This window comes from Vigna angularis, chromosome 3 (assembly GCF_016808095.1).
Source record: "Vigna angularis cultivar LongXiaoDou No.4 chromosome 3, ASM1680809v1, whole genome shotgun sequence".
Lineage (NCBI taxonomy): Eukaryota > Viridiplantae > Streptophyta > Magnoliopsida > Fabales > Fabaceae > Vigna > Vigna angularis.
The window spans coordinates 41,033,952-41,055,979 of record NC_068972.1 but is presented as its reverse complement, the minus strand read 5'-3'; the positions used below and the strand labels follow the sequence as shown (position 1 = coordinate 41,055,979).

General features: G+C 33.8%; 1 protein-coding gene across 2 annotated transcripts; it reads left to right on the top strand.

The window, feature by feature from the left end:
• Nucleotides 1-123: 123 nt before the first annotated feature.
• Nucleotides 124-20,634, top strand: LOC108322739 (rRNA biogenesis protein RRP5). 2 transcript variants are annotated; one of them, XM_017554954.2, is made up of 40 exons: nucleotides 124-380; nucleotides 475-668; nucleotides 1,107-1,247; nucleotides 1,372-1,542; nucleotides 2,342-2,441; nucleotides 2,534-2,652; nucleotides 2,753-2,875; nucleotides 2,996-3,067; nucleotides 3,792-3,884; nucleotides 4,713-4,826; nucleotides 4,965-5,087; nucleotides 5,200-5,385; nucleotides 5,540-5,614; nucleotides 6,029-6,165; nucleotides 7,047-7,181; nucleotides 7,431-7,576; nucleotides 7,661-7,726; nucleotides 8,123-8,229; nucleotides 8,898-8,978; nucleotides 9,072-9,146; nucleotides 9,229-9,330; nucleotides 10,590-10,758; nucleotides 10,860-11,005; nucleotides 11,348-11,431; nucleotides 11,532-11,632; nucleotides 12,447-12,588; nucleotides 13,241-13,315; nucleotides 13,574-13,724; nucleotides 14,177-14,798; nucleotides 15,411-15,471; nucleotides 16,402-16,547; nucleotides 16,626-16,809; nucleotides 17,041-17,139; nucleotides 17,673-18,043; nucleotides 18,153-18,329; nucleotides 19,212-19,308; nucleotides 19,386-19,541; nucleotides 19,628-19,858; nucleotides 19,939-20,022; nucleotides 20,116-20,634. In XM_017554954.2, the coding sequence occupies exons 1-40, from the start codon at nucleotides 200-202 to the stop codon at nucleotides 20,221-20,223; spliced, it is 5,745 nt and encodes a 1,914-aa protein (XP_017410443.1). In that variant the 5' UTR covers nucleotides 124-199; the 3' UTR covers nucleotides 20,224-20,634. The 2 variants fall into 2 exon arrangements, with proteins under 2 accessions (XP_017410443.1, XP_052730387.1); XM_052874427.1 differs by lacking the exons at nucleotides 124-380; nucleotides 475-668; nucleotides 1,107-1,247; nucleotides 1,372-1,542; nucleotides 2,342-2,441 and having other exon boundaries at nucleotides 2,533-2,652; nucleotides 2,790-2,875.
• Nucleotides 20,635-22,028: the final 1,394 nt, after the last annotated feature.

Here is a 22,028-nt window from a genome sequence, read left to right as displayed (position 1 = left end):
TTGAGGGAGAAGAGTTAACTTATTAAAGGGGCGTTTACTATTAAGGTAAGGGGTGCATATAGGAATTTTATTTTCTATACATTTTTGTCCCTTTTTATTTAAGCCCAATGTGTTTCTTCTTGTTTTTCTTACCACTTCCCACCCTAAAACCCTTCCTTCTAAACCCTGTTTCTTCGTCTCTGCAAAGAAACGTTTCGACATGGCACCGCATTCTAAGAGAACGAAGAACACGAAGGTGTCAGGAGACAAACCGAAAATAGATAACGCCTCAAAGAAAAAATTTAAACGGAAGGAGAGGAAGCAAAACGACGACGTCGCCGCCACTAAGTCGGAAACACTACCTTTGCAGCTAGAAGACGAGGTTCCCGATTTCCCTCGAGGTTGCACCTAGTCACTCTCCGTATTCCAAAATTTTCTACTGAGTTTTATATTTTCTTGTTTGAATTTGGTTTGGATTGAATGTGTTTCATGTAGGTGGAGAAGTTTTTTTTAATCCAAGGAGTGATTATGATAAATTTGGTGGCGAGAATCACACGAGAAAGACGAAGAAGAATAAGGGAAGAAAGGCTTTGAGTAAGAGTAATGAGGCTGTAGATGATTGGGGCTCGCTTTCTGGTGGGGGTATCACCGGAAAGTTGCCAAAGCGCGTGCATAAAGTTACTCTCAAGGTACCATGCAGTGTTTGGTAGGATGGAAGAGGCAAATTGTCTATCCAACGAATATAACTTTTAGAAACGAGTTTGTTTTACAAGTTGTGCTGTGCTTCTTGTTTTTGCATATTGTTTATATTTGTAATTGCATGTAAAGAATAGCTATGGTGGCCTGCCATGTATGGGCTTAATACGTACAATTACATTAAATGCGTAGAACTTTTAGCTTTTTTAGTTGGTAGTTGAAAGTTTAATTTGAATTTTTTGGTTCATTCAATTAACTGTTATTTTTTTTTTCAAGATTTTCCAATCGGGATGACCAAACTAGTGGTATAACATGCATTTAGTCTCTGATTATTACATTTTATTATTTGCTTATCGAGATCATACCGGTTGGATTCCTTTTTATTTTTTGTGCGTGCTGTGCTCTAAATTTTGTTCTCGCATGTATGGCAGAATATAACTCCTGGAATGAAGCTTTGGGGAGTTGTTGCTGAAGTAAATGAGAAGGATCTTGTAGTTAGCTTACCAGGCGGTTTACGTGGTTTGGTACACGCATCAGATGCAGTGGATCCTATTTTTGATGACAAGATTGAGGTGTGCAATAAGCTTTTTGTTAACTTCTGATTGTTCTTGCTCTTCTTCTCACACATATCTTCACTCCTCATCGTAAGTTTTCTAATTATATTTTAATTTTGTTGTTCTTTCTTGCTTGCATCAGGTTGGGGAAATTTTCCTTTCTGGTGTTTTTTATGTTGGGCAACTGGTTTCTTGTGTTGTACTGAGATTGGATGATGAAAACAAAGAAAAAGGAAGAAGGAAAATTTGGCTTTCTTTGCGTCTTTCATTGGTGCACAAGAACTACAACTTGGATGTTGTTCAGGAAGGCATGGTATGCCACTATTTTATCATGAAATTATGTGTAGCTTTTTTATACGATTCATCTAGACTAGAATTTAGTTTCCTCCTTTGATTTTTAAGATATTGTCAATTATGACATACATGGGTCCTATTTACCAAATCTTCATTTGGAATGGTAATTTCAACAACATTTTATGCAGTCCTATGCCGACCTTAACCTGAGATTATTGTGATATATTGGAGTCAGTATGTTTTCTAGTATACTATAATTAAATTAGGCTTGTTTATTTCTTTATCTGCTACTCTGGATGGTAGCACATGGACTTTTATGTGGTTTAATTCACCTTGCATTTGTCTACTTATTGTAGATGATTTATATTTTGTAGATTGGATATTTGTAGCTTATTGTGTTACATTCCTTACGGTATTACTTGTTGCTTCTGACAGAGCAACTTTCCATAAAAAATATATAGGAATTGAACTCAATGGAATTTCTTATAAATTAGATTGCTAACTTGATCAATATTTCTATTTGAAAACAGTTATTTTAAATAATTTATACCGAGGATTTGCTACATTTAATAAATAATAAATTAGAAGTATACTATGTTAGACCTTTTTCTGTTGATTTAAATCTGATTCTTGCATTATAACAAGGTAAAAGAAAATTAGTTCTTATTTTTTACCTTTTATTACTTTATTTTGGTCCACCGTGATGTGATGATTGCAATGCCTTTCATATTATATAGCCTGTTGTGGTTTGAGAGTAATAGGGATTAGGAATATGATAGATGGAACTTTTGATTTTTTTTGCACACTACGTAAATCAGGTCCTTGCTGCATATGTGAAAAGCATTGAAGATCATGGTTACATTCTTCATTTTGGTGTGTCTTCTTTCATGGGATTCCTACCAAAAGACAGCTCTACTGGTAAAATAAAATCAACTGCTGTGGGTTTTATTTATATTCTTGTTTGGCATGATTGAACCGAGTTCAATTTGTGCTTTTCTTTCCTCATGCAGAAGGCTGGGGCGGTGAAGTAAAAATTGGAAAACTTCTGCAGGGTTTGGTTAGGAGCATTGATAAAGTTCGTAAAGTTGTTTACCTGAGTTCTGATCCTGATACAATGTCCAAAAGTGTGGTATGCTTTCTGTGTTCATTCTTTTGTCATTTTGGTACCTATTTTTAATGGTTCTCACTTTCCTATCTGAATGGTTACTTTCTTTATGCATTTTATTCAGACAAAAGATCTCAGAGGTTTATCAATTGATCTTCTAGTTCCAGGAATGATGATAAATGCCCGTGTGAAGTCAATCCTTGAGAATGGTGTTATGTTATCGTTTCTCACATACTTCACTGGAACTGTAAGTGTATCCTTTAATTGATAATTGATGTATTTGCAATCCTTCAATCACACTGTTAATTGATCCTCTTGACACCTCCATTGCCCTCACAATATTAATATTAAGAATCTTTTCATGCAGGTTGATCTGTTTCATTTGCAAAATATTTATCCTGGAACAAACTGGAAGGAGAAATACATTCAATCTCAGAAGGTACTTTTTAATTTTTATTTTTACATGCAACATATACGAGTTGCCCTTCTCCAATTTTTATTTTTTTATTTTTTATCTTGTAGCATTCATGTAGTTTCCTATCACAGTGGAATACTTTTGTTGCAAGCTCCTTTTCTATATTTACTGAGTTATTTAGTGCAAGGTTTTTCATGCATGTATGCCCATGTGTTATTTGATCTAATTTTCAAATGGAAAAAGCTTTTTGCTGCCTTGTTTGGCTTTATGCTAATAGGTAGCATTGGCCTATTATAGTACAAGCAGTCCATTAGAAACTGCTTACAGATGAAAACTCTTTAGCCTTGCCTTCTACTCTTCTTCAACTGTTCTTAACTGTATACGGCTTTAAAGTTCAAGTGTATTTTTTGTAACTGTTCTTACATACAATAGTACAAGTGGATATATGTGCATTTCACAAGTTGTGTTAAGGCTTTTATTTTTTCTATCAAAAGAATTTCATGTTTTTGTTTCTACTCAACTCCCTTGTTCTTTGATATAATTGGATTTCGGATTACACTTATAACTTCATAATGCATTGTCATGTTCATTTGTTTTCTCTTGGCTTCATACTCATTTGCCTTGATGGATGTTTGCATTGGGTTTGATATATGGTTGATATGTTTTTCAGTTGTCTTTTGTTCTGCCAATCATATTACTACTTTTCAAAGTTACTTTTCTATTTCTAAGTGCATTGTATGTAATTTAGGTTGTTTCTCGAATATTATTCATTGATCCATCAAGTAGATCTGTTGGTTTGACGCTGAATCCACATCTTGTTCAGAACAGAGCCCCTCCTTCTGTAAGTTTTTTAGCTTATATATTGTTGATGGGATACTTCATTCCATGGAATGAATTCTTTAACTGTTTTTTCTTTTCTTTCCAACTGCTTTTTGCTCTTCAATGTTGTTAAATGATATATTTCTTCTTTTGTTGCTTCCACAATTAATATACTGATTGGAACATGTTTGGATTAACTTGAATACACGTCTGGAAAAAAATTGAGAACGTTGTAAAATTTTAATATTATTTATAGGAATCTTAGGCAATAAATGGAAATGCATTTGAAAGAATCCTAAAATCATCTCTATAATAAGAGGGAAGATGACTTCAACAGGTCTCTACTATAATAATGTTTTTTCCTATCAATAAATGAATTTGGTTGCATCATTGTATATGCATGTGTTGCATAGCCGTGAATTCTCTCTACACTTTCTGTTATGTCTGGCGAAGCCAGAAGGAATGCTGGGAAATTTACATGGAAAAACTATCCATTTTAAAAATGGTTGAATCTTACTGATGTAGTGATTTTAATAATCTTATAAATTGGGGAATTCCACTAGATTATAAGTGGTTTTCATTTGTTATTGTTATAGTACCTACATTGTAATAGAAGTAGGATTGTCGCTAATATAAATTACTTTGCCAACGTTGTTTCTGGGGTTGAAGTCGATGTGAAGCTTTATTTCTTTGTTTTTTGTGTAAGGTGCTTCACTATTTTAGATTTATGTTAATAGAAAAACAAATTATTTCTGCATAGTAGTATCTCTCCTTTTTCTCTCTTTCCTAGTGTTTGATGTTGGTAATCATTGTTCCATTTTGTAGACTAATGAACTACATTATTGTGCAGCATGTTAAAATTGGAGATATATATGACAACTCAAAGGTTGTAAGGGTGGATAAAGGATCTGGACTATTGCTTGAAGTTCCATCAATTCCGGAGCCAACTCCTGTTTTTGTCAATGTAAGTACTGTCTGCATAAGTTTTAATGATGTAGAATTTTACAGAATGAAATATGAATGTTAGACTACATTACAATAACAATAAGCCTTACCTGACCAAGGAAAAATGTAAAAAGATTTTTGAAATTATTGTTGACAGATATCAGATATTGCGGAAGGGGAGATCCAAAAACTCGAGAAGAAGTTCAAGGAAGGAAATCATGTTCGAGTTCGAATTCTTGGGTTAAGATATTTGGAAGGAATGGCAACAGGAGTTTTGAAGGTTGTCATCGTACAACATTTAATTTGCAAAAGATGTTTAGCATTTGTAATTGAATGGTACCTTTTATGTTGGTATTCCACGTTAATCATCTTAATGTTTTTGTATCATGCAGGCTAGTGCTTTGGAAGAGGAAGTGTTTACTCATTCTGATGTCAAGCCAGGCATGGTGGTGAAGGCTAAGATACTTTCAGTTGATAGCTTTGGTGCTATAGTGCAAATTCCAGGTGGTGTGAAGGCTCTTTGTCCGCTTCGACATATGTCTGAATTGGAAATTTCAAAGCCTGGAAAAAAATTTAAGGTTGTATTCTTGCTGTGCATGCTTTTACTTAATTTTTAGTATTGTCATCTTTTGTTTCTGTTGACAATATAATGTAGATTTGTTTTGTTGCATCTGTGTGGTGGGACAGATTTGACATTATGTGGCTGAAGTTTTTGCTTGAATTATGTTACAGGTGGGAGCTGAATTGGTTTTCCGAGTGCTCGGTTGCAAGTCGAAGAGAGTGACGGTTACACACAAGAAAACCCTTGTATGTTTCTACATGTGAACTCTTCTCCTGTTTATTCAATCTAAATGGCAGTATAATAATTTTTTTATAGTGATAATGCATGTCCATAAACTTTAGCTTCTGTTTTTCCTATTATAACAGTCTTTAGATCATAAAGTTTGTGGAGCAGTATTTGTTTGTTGATAACAGCCTTTATGTCTTCAAACACACTCTACCCCACCCACTTCTTCAAACCCAAAGGGGGTGGGATAGGGGGTTTGAAGAAGTGACACAAAAAGCTTCCTTTTTCTGTTCACATCTATCAATATGCTTGTTTGTTGATGCACTCTTCTCAATGGAGAAGAGATTTTTGAGCATTTATTAATATCTCCCCACTCCAACCAAAATGACCGGTTCTCCATTCAGTTTTGAATAAAATATATGATATTTTTACAGGTGAAATCGAAACATGGGATTATTAGCTCATATACTGATGCAACTGATGGTTTGATAACCCATGGATGGATAACAAAAATTGAAGTTCATGGATGCTTTGTACGGTTTTACAATGGGGTGCATGGATATGCTCCTAGGCAAGTCTCAAATTTGTCTGTATACTTGTATCATAATCACAGTCAGTTATACTTTGATTGTTGCTTAAATCGCGTGACCTTTGTTTTTGAAATTCCATGTTCATTATTTCACCTTCTAGTCTTTGACTAATTTCTTCATTCTTAAAAGTAGTAGTAATAATAATAATACCTATCTGGATGTAGTTTCCTAAACTTATATTAACTTTGTGAGACTCACTCATCTTGAGCAGTATATCCAATGCCATCTAGCCTCCATTCTTTTCACTTCATTGAACTTTGAATTTTGAATAATAAACTCCCTACCTGTTCTTTAATTTTATTGATTGTTTGATGTCTCCTATTTGAAACAGTATTGGCGAATTCTCAATTTTGTTTGTTTAGTTGACTTTTACTTCTATTTACATGTATAATTTTCTTAAAACGTAAGAAGTTTTAATGTTAGTTATAAATAATGGTCGTAAGTTTAGAACTTGTGCACACAGTACCCAATCATATTGCCAAGAAGGGTATTCCTTTGACTCTGTTGGAGCTTCCCGAAATATATGTACTTGCCAATTCATTGTTTTTTTGTTTCTGTCAGTTGCCTTTAACGACTTTGATCTTATCAACTGATCATGCCTTTCATATTCTCTTGTGAATGGAAGGGTTATCTGCGACTTTGGTCCTGTCTTATTTGTCCCATTTTTAAATTTGAACTAGTTTCTAATTTCAGGCCTGTATTTTTGGTTGTGTATTGCTTTCCTAGGATTATGTTTTGGCTTCTTGGAAACTAATGACTATATTTTTTAATAAATTCCCATCGTCATGTGGTATTGGTGTTTTTCTCTCAAAAAGAGTTAATTATGTAATATATTCATTGTTTTGATTTGATGTAAGAGCAGATTTGAACTTGGATTAGAGCCAGGTGCTGATCCAGGTACTGTGTACAATGTTGGACAAGTTGTCAAATGCCGGGTAGTAAGTTCAATTCCTGCTTCACAGAGGATCAACCTTAGTTTCATAATAAAACCCACAAGGTTTGCATTTTTCCACTTTATGCTTGTTGAGTTCCTGCTTCTGGAAATGTCTACTAAATTTTTGAATGTGTAATTGATCATCAGACTGCTTTTTTTAGGGGATCATATACTTCCAAATATAAAAGAATAGTAGTTTGACTTTTATGTTTTATGAGAAGCATCTGCTGACTTACTTTAGTGAAGTTTTTAAAAGGTATAGGCAGGCACATTCTGGGACAACATATGCTAATCCAATGTGAATAATGACAGGGTGTCGGAAGATGATGTAGTTACCTTGGGCAGCCTTGTTTCAGGAGTTGTTGACAGAATTACATCCACTAATATAATTGTTTATGTCAATGCAAGTGGTTTCTCAAGGGGTACAATATCCACAGAGCACTTGGCAGATCATCATGGTAAAAATTCCCTTGTTACGTAAAGGCTTTTGCATTTTCTGCTTACTCTTAATATAATTGCTAATTGTAGCTTTTTTTCTGCAGGGCAAGCTATTCTGATGAACAAACTATTGAAACCCGGATATAATTTTGATCAACTGCTGGTCCTAGGTACACTTAAGATATTGAGGGCATTCTATGTAGTATCCCATGTCACGACAAAGTTGATGCCTGTACAGAACTATTAAGCAGGAATTGTTGATTCTGCCTTTTAGTTTACTACTATAATTAAAACTATGATGTTTTTGTTTATAATTGTACTTTGCCTAAAGTATCAGAGAAATAGGAGGTCAATTTTACATCGTGACATCAAAATGATTCATCATTTTATTGCCTTTGGGTCGTGTGGAACAGAAACTCAACATAATTTTTAATGTTTTTCCTTAGATATGAATGGGATGTACTCTTATTGTTCTGTATTTTGCCTTTCCGTGTCATTTATCAAGTTGAAAACTTTCATTATAAACCTACAATTAGTAATTTAATGTTTGATTTTAATCAATGTAGATGTTAAGGGAAACAATTTGATTCTGTCTGCCAAAAGCTCTCTTATTAAACATGCTCAGCAGATTCCTTCAGATATCAATCAGATTCAGCCTAACTCTGTTGTGAATGTAAGTGATGATGTCTATCGAATAATGATTATCTTTTGCTGTATAGCTTTAATAAAGCTGTTTTTGTTATGCTTAGTATGTTATAGGCAGTAGTAGCCTTTATATTTACACACACATCAGTGGAGTGTAGGAACACTGTTTCTGAATCTGTAACGTTCAACTTGGTAGCAGAGCGGTGAATTTACGTGGATTAAACATCTTCTTCAAGATGAAGTTATATTGTGATAAACAGACAACCGTTTCTAACCTAGTGTTTTATGAAAGTACTAAACATATATTGAGAATGATCGTCACTTTATTTGAAAGAAGTTGTTATTGGTACAGATTAGTACTGAATTTATCAATTCCAGTAATCAACTTACAAATACTTTGACTGAATCATTAGAGGACCTCAAGTTCAGTTTATATGTTCCATGCTTGGTACATACAATTTATTTGCTCCAACTTGAGGAGAAGTCTTTGGTGATGATTATATTGTATAGCTTTTAGAAAGCTGTTTTATTATGCCTTGTCTGTGACAGGCAGTAGCCCTTGTTTATGATCAGTTGTATTCTCAACCTCGTTAAACATATATGAATTGCTTCTAGCACTTTTTTCAAAGTCACATTTTTTAATGTTACATGTTTTAGTTTCTTTCATGTCATTGACTTAAATTGTGTATGGTGCAGGGCTATGTATGTAACTTAATTGAGTCTGGCTGCTTTGTTCGTTTCCTTGGTCATTTAACTGGCTTTGCTCCAAGAAATAAGGTATCTCAGGCCTATCCTTTCTTTCACTTTTACACACCTCACTATATCTTTGGCACATGATAATTGGGACCTCATTCTATTGGTTTTGTATAGGCTGCTGATGACCAGAAAACCAATATTTTGGAAGCCTATTACATTGGGCAATCAGTTCGCAGCAACATATCCAATGTTAGTATATTGAAAGTTGTAAATTTGATTTTTAAGAAAGCTTAGTGCTGTCTAAAACAGTGTAGTTTTTTTTAAACATCAGGTTAGTAGTGAAACTGGTAGAGTAACGCTATCTCTAAAGCAGACAGAATGTTCTTCAACTGATGCATCATTTATTCAGGACTATTTTCTCATGGATGAAAAGGTATGAACAATTGTCATTAAACCCTAAACCCATAAATTCCTTAATTGGGTGCACTTAAACCTTATAAATTCCTTCCCACCCCAACATTTTTGTAAGTTGGGTCGGGTCATGGGATTCAGTTGGTTTCTTATAGCGCATCCAATTAGAATTGGGTTCAGAACCAAGTTCATGGGTTTCAAAACCAATGAATACAGCTCAACTACATATAGATGCGTTTCTACTATACAAAAAACAGTTTTATTCTGTTTTATGAGTACTGTTCTTAAACGTTACATATCATCCATGTTATTACAATTAAATTGTGTTTGCCTTCTTACTTAGAGACTTCATTACAAAGTTGTTAAACAAATTTATGGCGTTTATTTTATGATTGCTGTTTAGATTATGCAATATGTTGACAATTACTATTTATGTGTGTTAGGTACTGTTGCTAGATTGTAATTATTTACTTTTACTATTATTTTTAATTACTCAACCCAACCAATGCTGTAATGGTTGGGTTGGGTTGCTAAATATAAAAGGTAATATCTAACCCAATTATGTTTAATTTTTTGGCTTGAAAATTGAACTACCCTACGACAATATATGTATGTCCCTACATGTTAGATTTAATTCTACATGTTAGATTGTATATCTTATGCTGTTTTCAGTGCTCAGTAAACATGTTAGGCCTTGTTGACTTACTTTTGGTCTGGATTGTTCTTTTGAAATTTAGTACATGTTTTTTTTCTTTTTTTTTAGTTTAGTAGATTTCTGTTGTACCTCCGTATGTTTTTGTATATTTAGGTGGTTATTTTATTTTGATTAGATAATAATATAGAGGTGTTCACTTTGTTATGCAACTATATCAGGATGAAGTTTTAGAGCACTTTTACAATTTTGCTTTCTTCTCGTGGCATTTTTTTGGGTGCTATATGTAGCTAGTCCTTATAAAAAACCATAGCTGCAAATTTTGATTTGCACCTCCTCTTTTGATTAAATTTTGGAAAATACAAAATACTAAAAATTTAACGGAAATGAGTTGACATTATTATTGATTCATGGGTAGGTAAGTGGTCTGACCACTTTGACTGGTCTGAAAATCACCCTTGAATTTTAGCAAATTCCTGATGAATTCATGAAAAAGGTTCAGGCTATGAATTGTTTTTGGACTTGTCATAGCAAACAGTGTAATGCTATATATTTCTTACCATATTCATTTCTTTGCACGTCCTCTCCCTTTTCAATTGCTTCTAATCTTGTGTGGTTCTTTGAATTAGATTGCCAAGTTGCAGAATTTGGGCTCTGGTGCATCTGATTTGAAGTGGCTTGAAGGATTTAACATTGGTGTGGTTGCAAAAGGGAGAGTTAAGGATGTTACAGATGTTGGACTTGTTCTAAGCTTTGAAAAGTATAGTGACGTTTTTGGTTTTATTACCAATTATCAGTGTATGTTTTGGCCTTTCAACTTATAATTTAGTTTCTAACTAATATGTTTTGGTGATTCTTACTCAATTGCAAGTTCCACTTTTCACTGTATGATTACTTAGTGGCTGGAACTATTTTGGAGAGTGGCTCCGAAGTGGAAGCATTGGTTGTTGATGTTGCTAAGGCAGAACGGCTTGTTGATTTAACTCTAAAACCAGAGTTCTTTAATAGTTCTAAAGAAAGTTCCATAAGTCGTACTAACAAGAAGGTAAGCATCCCCTCACCCATTTCCTGTCTTCACGCACATATTCACATTTTTGTTCCACAGCGCAGAGAAAGACCTGATTGAATTTTTTGTTATAAGTTATACATTGTCATGCTACAGAAACATTTTTATATACTTCCTATTTGAAAAATGAAAATATCTAGTTACACTATTTCTTCTCTCCAATATGCATCCCCTTTTTAAATGAAAGGAGAAATAGTTTTGTTTTGAGAAGGTTCCATAATCAGCATTCAATTGTCTTGAGAAGAGCAACGATTTTCTTGATACGTTTTGCCAATATTATTTCTTTACTTTTACAAAATCAATGAAATAACTCAATTCCAGAAACGTAGAAGGGAGGCATCCAAGGAGTTGGTATTGCATCAGACTGTGAAGGCAGTTGTGGAAATTGTGAAAGAAAATTACATGGCAAGTATTGGTGTTATTATTCTTCACCATTGGCTATTTTCTGATAAAACTTGTTCATGCATATTAATGTATTTTACTGAATTAATTCTCTGCAAAGCAGGTTGTATCAATTCCAGAAAATGATTATGTGATAGGATATGCATCTATATCGGACTATAACACACAAAGGTTTCCTCATAAACAATACCAAAATGGGCAGAGGTGAGCACAGAATTTTCTGATTAAAAATATCAATTCAGCTTTTCACTTTTTATGGTAAAGTCGGTACCAATGTCCTTAGAGCCATGCGCTGGGTTATGAATATTATGAGCCAGGCCAGTGCCACCTCTGTGATTCCTAAATTGCTCTTTCAGTATGTTGTAGAGTTTTAGCCCTTCCTAAACAAGTTTCTGGTTGCGTGTTCTTTTTCTGAGATACAACGAAAGGCTCCTTTAAGCTCTGTTTGTTTGTCTTAGAATTTGGGTTTTTAGACCTATTTTAACTCTACAAAGCTGAGCTGTCTTGTAAAGTGAGAAATGTCTAAGCTTTATAACCTTCGTTTTGCCATAGTCCTAGTCAATGTGGTACTAAATCGCCATTCTCAAGGTTGTAATCAAAGTCACTCCAATGAGGTTACAAGTAAGCCTTGTTAGGATGACTGCTATGAAGGTGACTTATCTAACAGCTTGTCTTGCACATAAGTTTCCATCTTGTATTCTTTGCAAGGATTGATTTAGACCTTTTCTTTTTCTGCATAAAATATGGACATGGGTAAATCTTGTCCTTACTCTTGTATTCTTGGATTCCTGTGTTGAGCAATTACTACTAATACTTAATTTCTACTCCTTAATCATGTCTAATTCTATTTGTATTTGATTCAGTCCAAATATTTATGTGTAATAGATGTCTCATGAGCTCGTGTCATAAATATACTTGTACACTTTTTTACTTATTGTAAAATAAGTTCAATTTAAACATGAGAATTATTTTCCTAGTTTACCCATAACACATGGCATTACATGTTTTACTTGGTCAGTGTTATTGCAACTGTTATGGCACTTCCGAGCCCTGAAACATTGGGAAGGTTGCTTTTACTTCTAAGTGAGGTCAATGAGACCACCAGTTCTAAAAGATCTAAGAAGTCTAGCTATAAAGTGGGAACTCTGGTTGAGGCAGAGGTATGTGGATTTATCAGTTTGTTTTTAAAATTTAGGTATTTATTTGAAGGTTTTCTCTGCATTCTACACGGAAGCTTATGCATGGACTGCCATAGGCTTCAATATTATGTTTTGTTTTGCTGATTTTTGAATGTGATTAACATTATGTTAGGACCTGGAGGGTTTATGAAAGGAGAAAGATAGTAGAGAAATAAAGATGAGTACTTAACTGTTGAGCAGTTAAGGGGGCGGGAAAAGGTCTATAAAAAGGACCTCTTTTGTAGTTACAAATAGACAGTTTTTACCTTTGAGTTTGTAGACCGGTTCAGACCTGGTGAAGGAGGTTAAGCTCCTAGATTTTCCTAGTTGTATTCTTGATTCTTTGATGTGAATACAGTTCAATTCGTTACCATTTCTTGTTGTGAGTTTTACTGAGGTGTGCGAGTGAATTAGAAAGTTAGGATTCTTACCTAGATTCCTAACACATTAGCTATTATTTCTTTTGTTACAAGTAAAAGTGTACCATGCTGGAGCTTGCTAACATTTTCCAACTCTTGTAGACTGAATATTTTCTACTATTTCTCCTTTACTCTTTTATTATATCTGAATACTACTGCTACTTTTTGTTTTTCTGACAATCATGAATTTTCTTTTTTATGACATTGTTTTCTAGATTACTGATATAAAAATGCTTGAACTGAAAGTGAAGTTTGGATTTGGTCTACATGGAAGGATTCACATAACAGAGGTAACCATTTTTGCGTTTCTGGTGTAGATTTAAATTCAGCATTTTTAGTTGTATATATTGATACAGCTTGTAGCACTATCTGGGGCTCAGTTCATCAGATGTAAGCGCCCGTAGTTTTGCTTTTTTTGTAGCTGTAAATTTGTGACCATGTTTAGATAGCAGTAACCTTAATATTGCAATGGTGAGACTTGCCCTATTGCTGATGTGCTATTTCATTTTTACTATTTTTCTCAATTGTTCAGTGCCTACCTTTGGCAGGTACATAATGGTAATGATTTGAAAAATCCATTCTCTAGCTACAAAATCGGTCAGACAGTGACTGCAAGGATTGTTGCAAAACCTAATGAAACAGATGGCAACAGGAAGGGCTCACAGTGGGAGCTTTCTGTCAGACCTGAAATGGTTACAGGTTAGTGTACCACTCGCTAACAAAGATGTGAACGATAGAAATCCTGGGCAATTTGTGAAACATGTGCTGGAGAACCAGTTACCTTTAAAACCTATAATTTGTTTCACAAACTGTAGTCATGTTTGGACTGACCTCAGTGGAGCATGGGACTATATCCGAGCGTTCCATTATTATTGAGAAATAATTTTATTTTTACTTATTATCCTTATTTTATAACCTTATATGCTCTTGCCATTAAATATTGATATTGTTATTCGTCACATTTTTATTGGAAGCAAGGACATATATATTTTCATCCCCACCCATAATTGAACTGTATTTTGGTTTCCATTTATACTTTTAATTCTATGTTGTCGGTATCTATCTATTTGTTAAATTTATTTTAACTGTTTGCCCTTTCATTGTTAAAATTATTGTAATCTTTCTGCTATTTATTCTCAACTTCAATTCAGGTTCCAGTGACATAGATGATGTATCTGGAAATCTTGAGTTTATAATTGGGCAATGTGTGGCTGGTTATGTGAGCAAAGTAGAAAGTGAATGGGTCTGGTTAACAATATCGCGAAACGTGGGGGCTCAGATATATATTCTTGATAGTGCTACTGAACCCAGTGAGCTAGAGGATTTCCAGAATAGATACCTTGTTGGGCAACATGTTTCTGGTCACGTTCTAAGTTTCAACACAGAGAAGAAGCTACTGCGGTTGGTTTTACACCCCTTCTCAACTCTTCCTTGTAGAACAAATGAAGAGCCACAAATTAATATTATGGACAAGGATTTAACAGCATATGTTCATGAAGGAGATATTTTGGCTGGAAGGGTTAGTAAAATACTTCCAGGTGTTGGTGGATTGCTTGTCCAAATTAGTCCTCGTACATATGGAAAAGTACATTTTACCGAAATTGCAGACACGTGGGTGGATGATCCACTGTCTGGATATCATGAAGGGCAGTTTGTCAAATGCGTAGTTCTTGAAATTACTCACACTGTAAAGGGTACCACTCATTTTGACTTGTCATTGCGATCTTCCAGTGTGAAGCTTTCCCAGGATTCTGCAGATCTTGAGAGCGTTGTGTAAGTAATACTACTGATACTTTGTGATGAATTTTTATTAGTCTTAGACCAGACCGATTATTTCTATCGATCTAATATATGCAGTTGCCATTAACTTGAAGCTCACTGCTTAATTAAGTGGGGCTGAGTTATTTTACGCAGCCTTACCCTTGCTTATGCGAAGAGGCTTTTTTCCAATTTAAGTACTCAGGCAACCTATCACCACGACACATTTTTACTGTTATGTCAGGGCTTGAACCCATTACTCAGATGTAGTATTCAAAAATGGATTTTTTTGTGACTTATTTGAGTTGAAACATCTAATTAATGCATTTTCTAAGGATTACATTGATTGCGCTTTTTTTGGTGCGTATTCCATTAATTAATAAATTACTAAATCTTTCTAGATATGGACACATGTCAATTTTTAGTGCAATTTTTATTGCCAATTTTTTTTCTGCAATAGATTTGGTTTGTTTGGGTTTATGTGCATTTGTTTACTCCTGTTCAAAGCACAGGTTGGTGCCCAAGTAATTTCAAAACGTTATATAATTATTATAGTAATAATAATATAGTTGAATCTGTTAGACCTGATATTTCATCCCGTTATATTATCAGTTGCTGATTTTTCAGGGATGCCAATGGCAAATGTATAGAGAAGATTGAGGATCTACACCTTGATATGATTGTAAAGGTATAGTGCATTTTCTTTTGTCTCTTTTCTTATAATTATTATGTATGTAGGTTTCATGCTAGCTTATTTAACGTTGAGTTTTTGCTTACCATCTCATTTGCTGGAGATTAGTTGCCAATAAGTCAGCATTCATCATTTACGAGGCAGGTTATGGTTTTGGAATCATTTGAAGTGATATCAATTTGTGCATTGTTTTTACTTAAGGGGGTTTGAAGGGTTGTAGGTACCTTTTAGAGATAAATGCCGCAACCTTGCTATTCTTTTAACTTTTTCCTCAAGCATTTTGCTCTTAAATTTTAGTTTTCTTTGTATTTTATTAGTAGGACTTCTGTGCACCTTTTTTTTTCCTACCATTCCTCTTCTATATAATTCTCTTTAGAAAAATAAAGGTAAATACTTTTCTCTACTTCATTTGTAAAGGTAAATTCTTATTTTTTGTTTGCAGTATTGTATAGATGGGAATGAGTAAAGATTGTTTGTTTTAGGGATGTCTGTGGAGAAATAATTTTGAAATTAGTGAACCCCACTGTATTATATCTCACATATTTCCATTCATCTCTCTTAATTTCTTTGTATTTTTTAAATTTGTAGAGTCACTATATTATATCACACATCAATTTTATTTTATTTTTGTATTTTTCGTCAGGAGGACTTCTGGGAACATTTCTTTTGTTTTCTACGATTCCTCTTTTGTAATTCTCTTCAGAATAATGAATGAAACATTGTTATTTACTCCCTTCATTTGTAATGGAAAAATTTTATGCTTTGTTTGGTTTATGAAATGCAAATTAGTTGAGATTGTTTGTTTTAGGGTTTATGGTTTTTGCTTTCAAACTAGGCATGGATAAATTGGTGGAATATAATTTTTGTTATGTATATTTTCCTCAATATATTGTTTTCTTTTTGATTTATTTGTTTTGTTTTGGTTAGGGTTATATTAAGAATGTCACACCAAAGGGTTGCTTCATTATGCTCTCACGAAAGGTTGATGCCAAAATTCTTCTATCCAATTTATCGCATGAATATGTTAAAGAACCCGAGAAAGAATTTCCAGTGGGAAAACTTGTATCTGGCAGGTAAGTACTCAATCTATAGTCTGTTCACTGCTTAAAATGATAATTTCTGAAGGAATGTACTGAGAACGAAAATTGCAGGGTTATATCTGTGGAGCCTCTTTCAAAACGTGTTGAAGTTACACTGAGGACATCCACAGTTACCAATACTTCCAAATCCGAGATTGTTGATTTTAGTAAATTTCATGTCGGAGATATTATATCTGGCAGGATTAAGCGGGTTGAGTCATTTGGTTTGTTCATAGTAATTGACAACACAAACATGGTATTTCTACAACCTCGGCTGCCATTTCTAGTCCATGCTTTTAGTATTTTATAAGTGTATGCATAGTTTAGTGTTATTCATATTAATCTGATGTTATTATTCTTTTATTAACTTCGATGTCTCAAATGTGTACAGCTTCATCAAGAAAATTGTATTCTTCGTTGTGATTGTATTTAAAATTATGATCATAGTTCTGTGAGCTCACTTGATTATGCTTCTTCAATTACCTAGGTTGGATTATGCCATGTATCAGAAATTTCTGATAACCAGATTGAGAATATCGAAGCAAACTATAAAGCTGGAGAGAGAGTAAATGCAAGAATATTAAAGGTAATTTAAATATATAAAGATTTAGATATGCTACTGGATTCTATGTTCTTTCCAGGAGTTTATATGCCTGTTGGTTATAATGTAAACTGCAACTTCTAGCTGTTAACTGATTGTTTGCAATTTTCTGTGTATATTTTACAATCGGAAATGCTTTGCACGAGACCTGTTGTATCTGTAATATGTTTGTTCTTTCCACTCAGATAAAATATATTGACGATTCAGAAAGTTGCACCATAATAAGGGTAGACCTAACAGACAACCTAATATCCACATGGGAAAAAATTGGATCCAATGAAAATATGGACGGGTCGCTTGAATATGATTTATAATGAATGAAAATAGTTGTAATTTGGTGAGGCATAAACAGAGTTGATAAATAACTTATTCAAACTCTAATTTATATCTTAATTATCTATAAATTGAGTGAAGTATTGAATTCTTATTTGTCCTATGTCAGCTTAGCTTTCTTGTTTGATCAGTGTGTATTAAAGTACTAAATTACTGATTACTTGTTTTTTTGTAATTATCATCAGGTGGATGAGGAAAGACACAGAATTTCTTTGGGAATGAAAAATTCATATATGACGGATGGAACTTTACTTCAAATAGCATCCAAGGAAGGATCGGATGAACTTATTGAAGCAGATGGAAAGAAGTCTATAACTTCTATGCATAGTTCGCTGGAAACCTCAAATATAGGTTCTGACGATGAAATGAATCAATTCCCAATTCTTTCACGATCTCAAGATAGGGGAGACATTCCACCACTTGACGTTTCTCTCGATGACTTTGATCAAATTGATGTAAATAATGCTAATAGTCACAGTAAAGAGCATGGAAATGAAGAAGTCATTATACACGAAAAGAATAAAAGGCGTGAAAAGAGGAAAGCAAAGGAAGAAAGGTTGATACAATGCTTAGTTCGTTGGCATTTGCTTTTTATAGAATGCTATCTCATTTGTTTTTTCTTATTTGGTTTTTAATTTCTAACATGGGGGAAGTATATTGTACAGGGAGAAGCAAATAAGGGCAGCCGAGGAGAGATTACTGGAGGAGGATGTACCTAGAACAGCCGATGAGTTTGAAAAGCTGATTAGAAGCTCTCCCAATAGCAGTTTTATCTGGATAAATTACATGGATTTCATGATTTCTATGGCTGATGTGGAGAAAGCCCGCTCAATTGCTGAAAGGTATGTCTGAAGAACTATGATTTTTTGTTTAGATTTTTAAATGATTACGAAATTCAAACTTAAACATTATTGAAGTTCATTTGGATTTTTCTAATCCTGGGCTTCTTTTGGGTGTCGTAAACATAGTCCTATGCTAATGCAGATCACTGGCAAAAGTGGGTTTTAACAGTTCTCTTTTTGTTTATTCTTGCTTACTTTTAGGTCAATTTTTGGCTATTAGACATTGAACCTTCTTCTATCGAAGGAAGAGTGTTTTTATATACGCAAGTGATCTTATAAGCTAGCCTATTTTCACACATAATCACACCGTTTTCACTGTGTTCTGGTTTTAATATTCATATGGATTTGGTGATTTTGTTTACTATTTCATATGCAAAACTTTGAATGTAGTAAACAAGTGAAAAGAACATGTTTTTGTAAATAAATTATGAATACTCAAATTTTTAAACCGAACAGTTATATCAGCAACTGTTTTAACAGTTACGTAAACATTTAACTTTGATGATGCTGCATAGAAAAAAAAAGACTAACTTATAAATCTTGTTATTTACATAGTGAAGTGCAAACATTCAGCACTTAATTAAATAGCTTCTTTTAAATATGAGAACTAAATGATGATTTCCACATGATGTCATTTGAAATAAAGCGACTTGAGACTAGATGCATCGATTGCGTGCTAGTATTTTTATGCATCATAAAAGAGGGGAAATATCGTGATTCATGTAGTGTGTTGTTTCCCGTGATGGTTTTGTTTAAAGTTTTTGTTTGCATTCAGTGTATATCTCCCCTTCATCCTGGCAGAATACATCCATGTGAATATCATACTACCATAATCATCTGATTTCACATTGTTTTTTACTCGCATAATCCATAATTTTGAAGAGCTCTGATGACCATAAATGTCCGAGAAGAGAACGAGAAGCTTAACATTTGGAAGGCCTACTTTAATTTGGAAAATAAGTATGGCAACCCTAGAGAGGTGAGGAGAACGTGCAATTTCAGTTTTTGCTTGTTCACCGATGTTATGTGGAATCCTTAATAAGTGTTTCTGTACAGGAGGCCGTTATGAAAGTATTCCACAGAGCTCTACAATACAATGATCCCAAAAAGGTCTATCTAGCACTCTTGGGAATGTACGAGAGGACTGAACAGCATAATTTAGCCGATGAACTTCTCAATAAAATGGCAAAGAAGTTCAAGCATTCTTGCAAAGTAATTGTAACTTTTAAGTATAAAATACTACTCTTTTGGTCTAGACAAAAAAATGTATGTGGAACTTATTCTGCGTTGAATTATAGGTTTGGTTGAGGCGTGTACAAAGTCTTTTGAAGCAAAACCAGGATGGAATCCAACCTCTCATCGATCGAGCTTCGTTATGCCTTCCCAAACATAAGCATATTAAATTTTTCTCTCAGACAGCGATTCTTGAATTCAAAGTTGGTGTTCCAGATCGAGGGCGATCTTTGTTTGAAAAAATTCTTCGGGAATACCCAAAGAGAACAGACCTATGGAGTGTTTATCTCGATCAAGTATATTATTATCTATCTCATTTTCTATTTGTATCAATATTTTATTGATCCTAACATCCCTGTGTATATTATTTTGACAGGAAATTCAACATAAAGACGAAGATATAATTCGTGCGCTGTTTGAAAGGGCTGTTAGTCTGAGTCTCCCACCTAAAAAGATGAAGGTGTGTGAACATATTTATATTACTAATTTTGCTGATGTTGGTTCGTTTTTTTAATCTCGGACTCATGTGGGACATTGTTGTTTTGATTGACAGTTCTTGTTCAAAAAGTATCTTGATTATGAGAAATCCCAAGGTGATGATGAACGTATTGAATCTGTGAAGAGGAAAGCAATGGAATATGTTGAGAGCACTATGTCTTGATGTAAAGTCACATCCTAAGACAGTTTGAGTTTGTTGAGGCGTAATACCTAATCGTAGGTACAAGTTTTCCTAAATCATCAGGCAGCATGATTTCCTAAATTGAGTGGTTCTAACAGTACCTGGTAGTGCTGCTAATGTGCTTTCTGTAGCATATATTGAAGATGAGAGTCGTCAAGGTGAGTTGTGAATGCAACAAATGAGGCCAAGAGAAAGAAAGCTTAGATAAAAGAGGTTAGGACAGTGTTTGCTGTAACAAATTTTGCGAATGTAACCATTAATTTATCATTAAAATGATCAACTCTAGTATTATTTTCTTTATCAATAATTCTTTATGTTTAAAACAAACAAAATTACTGATGTTACCATCTTTTGTACAATTAATTTAATGTCAAGTGCGCAACGCTGAAGGTAGCTCATCGATTTTATTCATGCTTAGTTCTTGCACCTTTTATAGTAATTTTTTTTCTTATACATGTAGTGTTTGATTTACTTCGTGAACCTAGAACCTAGTATTTAAGTACGAGGAAAATGTAAATTTCCTTTCGTGGTTTGAATTTTTAAGCATAAAACTTCATTTTTCAGTAACAGTATCCTCTTTGTTCGAACTGGTGTATATGCAATTTTTTGTTGTTTGTGTAACGTCCCGACAACTCACAGGGTCACCCATCTCAGAATTGTTCCAGGTTAAACACGCTTAACCATGGAGTTCTTATGAGTCAGGCTACCGAAAAGCAAATGCATTTGGTGATATGAGTAGTCAAATCAATTCCTTTAAGCTATCCTTCAACTGTATAGTCCCATACCTACACAGTTTTCAGATCCCTCTCATTCCGGTGTATGTTCGATTCGTCCATGTACCCCTTCCACTCGAAGCTGCCAGGAGCCGCTCCTTGTCTGTGCCCCCTGCACCATGTCTCTTGCACCGGCGTCACTCCCCGCCCTCGTCAGTGTCCGGATGTCACAGTTTGCACCTATTTCTTGCCTAGATATTGAAACCGAAAACATAATTGGAAACAAGGAGGCATTTTTTAAATTATTAGTAAAACTGCCCCTAAAATATCAAGATGTGCAATTGAACAGAAATGTGACAAAGTCATAGCCGTAATCAAAGAACTACTGTTTGATTTTTGTTTAATCCTATTATAATTTTAGTACTAAAGAAATTTAGATTTTGTTTAAAATTACTTTTTAATTAAATATTTAAATGCAATTATATTATTTAGAATACATATTGAATATATACTAAAATTATGTATTTAAAAAAGTTTAATTGATGATAACTAATACTTTTTAAATATATTCGTTGTAGAAACAAAAATTTATTTTAAAATTATACTTATTTACTTGTATTTGTAGAAGAATAAGAAGAAGTAAAAAAAGAAAATATGTGTAATGTATGTATAAGTTAAAACAAGCTTTCAAAGAAACTAATACTAAAACCTTCGTAATCTTTTTCATAGAAATTGGGACATCAAAATGCATCGTATTCTTATACTTTTTAATATTGGGTTAAATATGTTTTTGGTCCCTTAACTTTCAGCGAAAATTGGTATTAGTCCCTCTTTAAAACTTTGGACTAATTAAGTCCCCAAACTTTATAAATGTGTGAATTTAGTCCTTTTAACCAAATTTTGTTAACTTTATTTGATGTTTCAAACGCATTTCTCAGTGAACATTGAAGCAAAACATTGTCAAACGGTGTAAACAACTCAAATACTATCATGAAACGCACTTGAAACATCAAATAAACATAACAAAATTTAGTTAATAGGACTAAATTCACACATTTCTAAAGTTCGGAGACT

Bases quoted from the DNA above. Each gene is read 5' to 3' on its own strand.
- LOC108322739 (XM_017554954.2), top strand. From the start codon at position 200: ATGGCACCGCATTCTAAGAGAACGAAGAACACGAAGGTGTCAGGAGAC. The intron at 381-474 runs GTTGCACCTAGT...TGTTTCATGTAG, and splicing joins GGTTCCCGATTTCCCTCGAG to GTGGAGAAGTTTTTTTTAAT. The intron at 12,589-13,240 runs GTATGTGGATTT...ATTGTTTTCTAG, and splicing joins GAACTCTGGTTGAGGCAGAG to ATTACTGATATAAAAATGCT.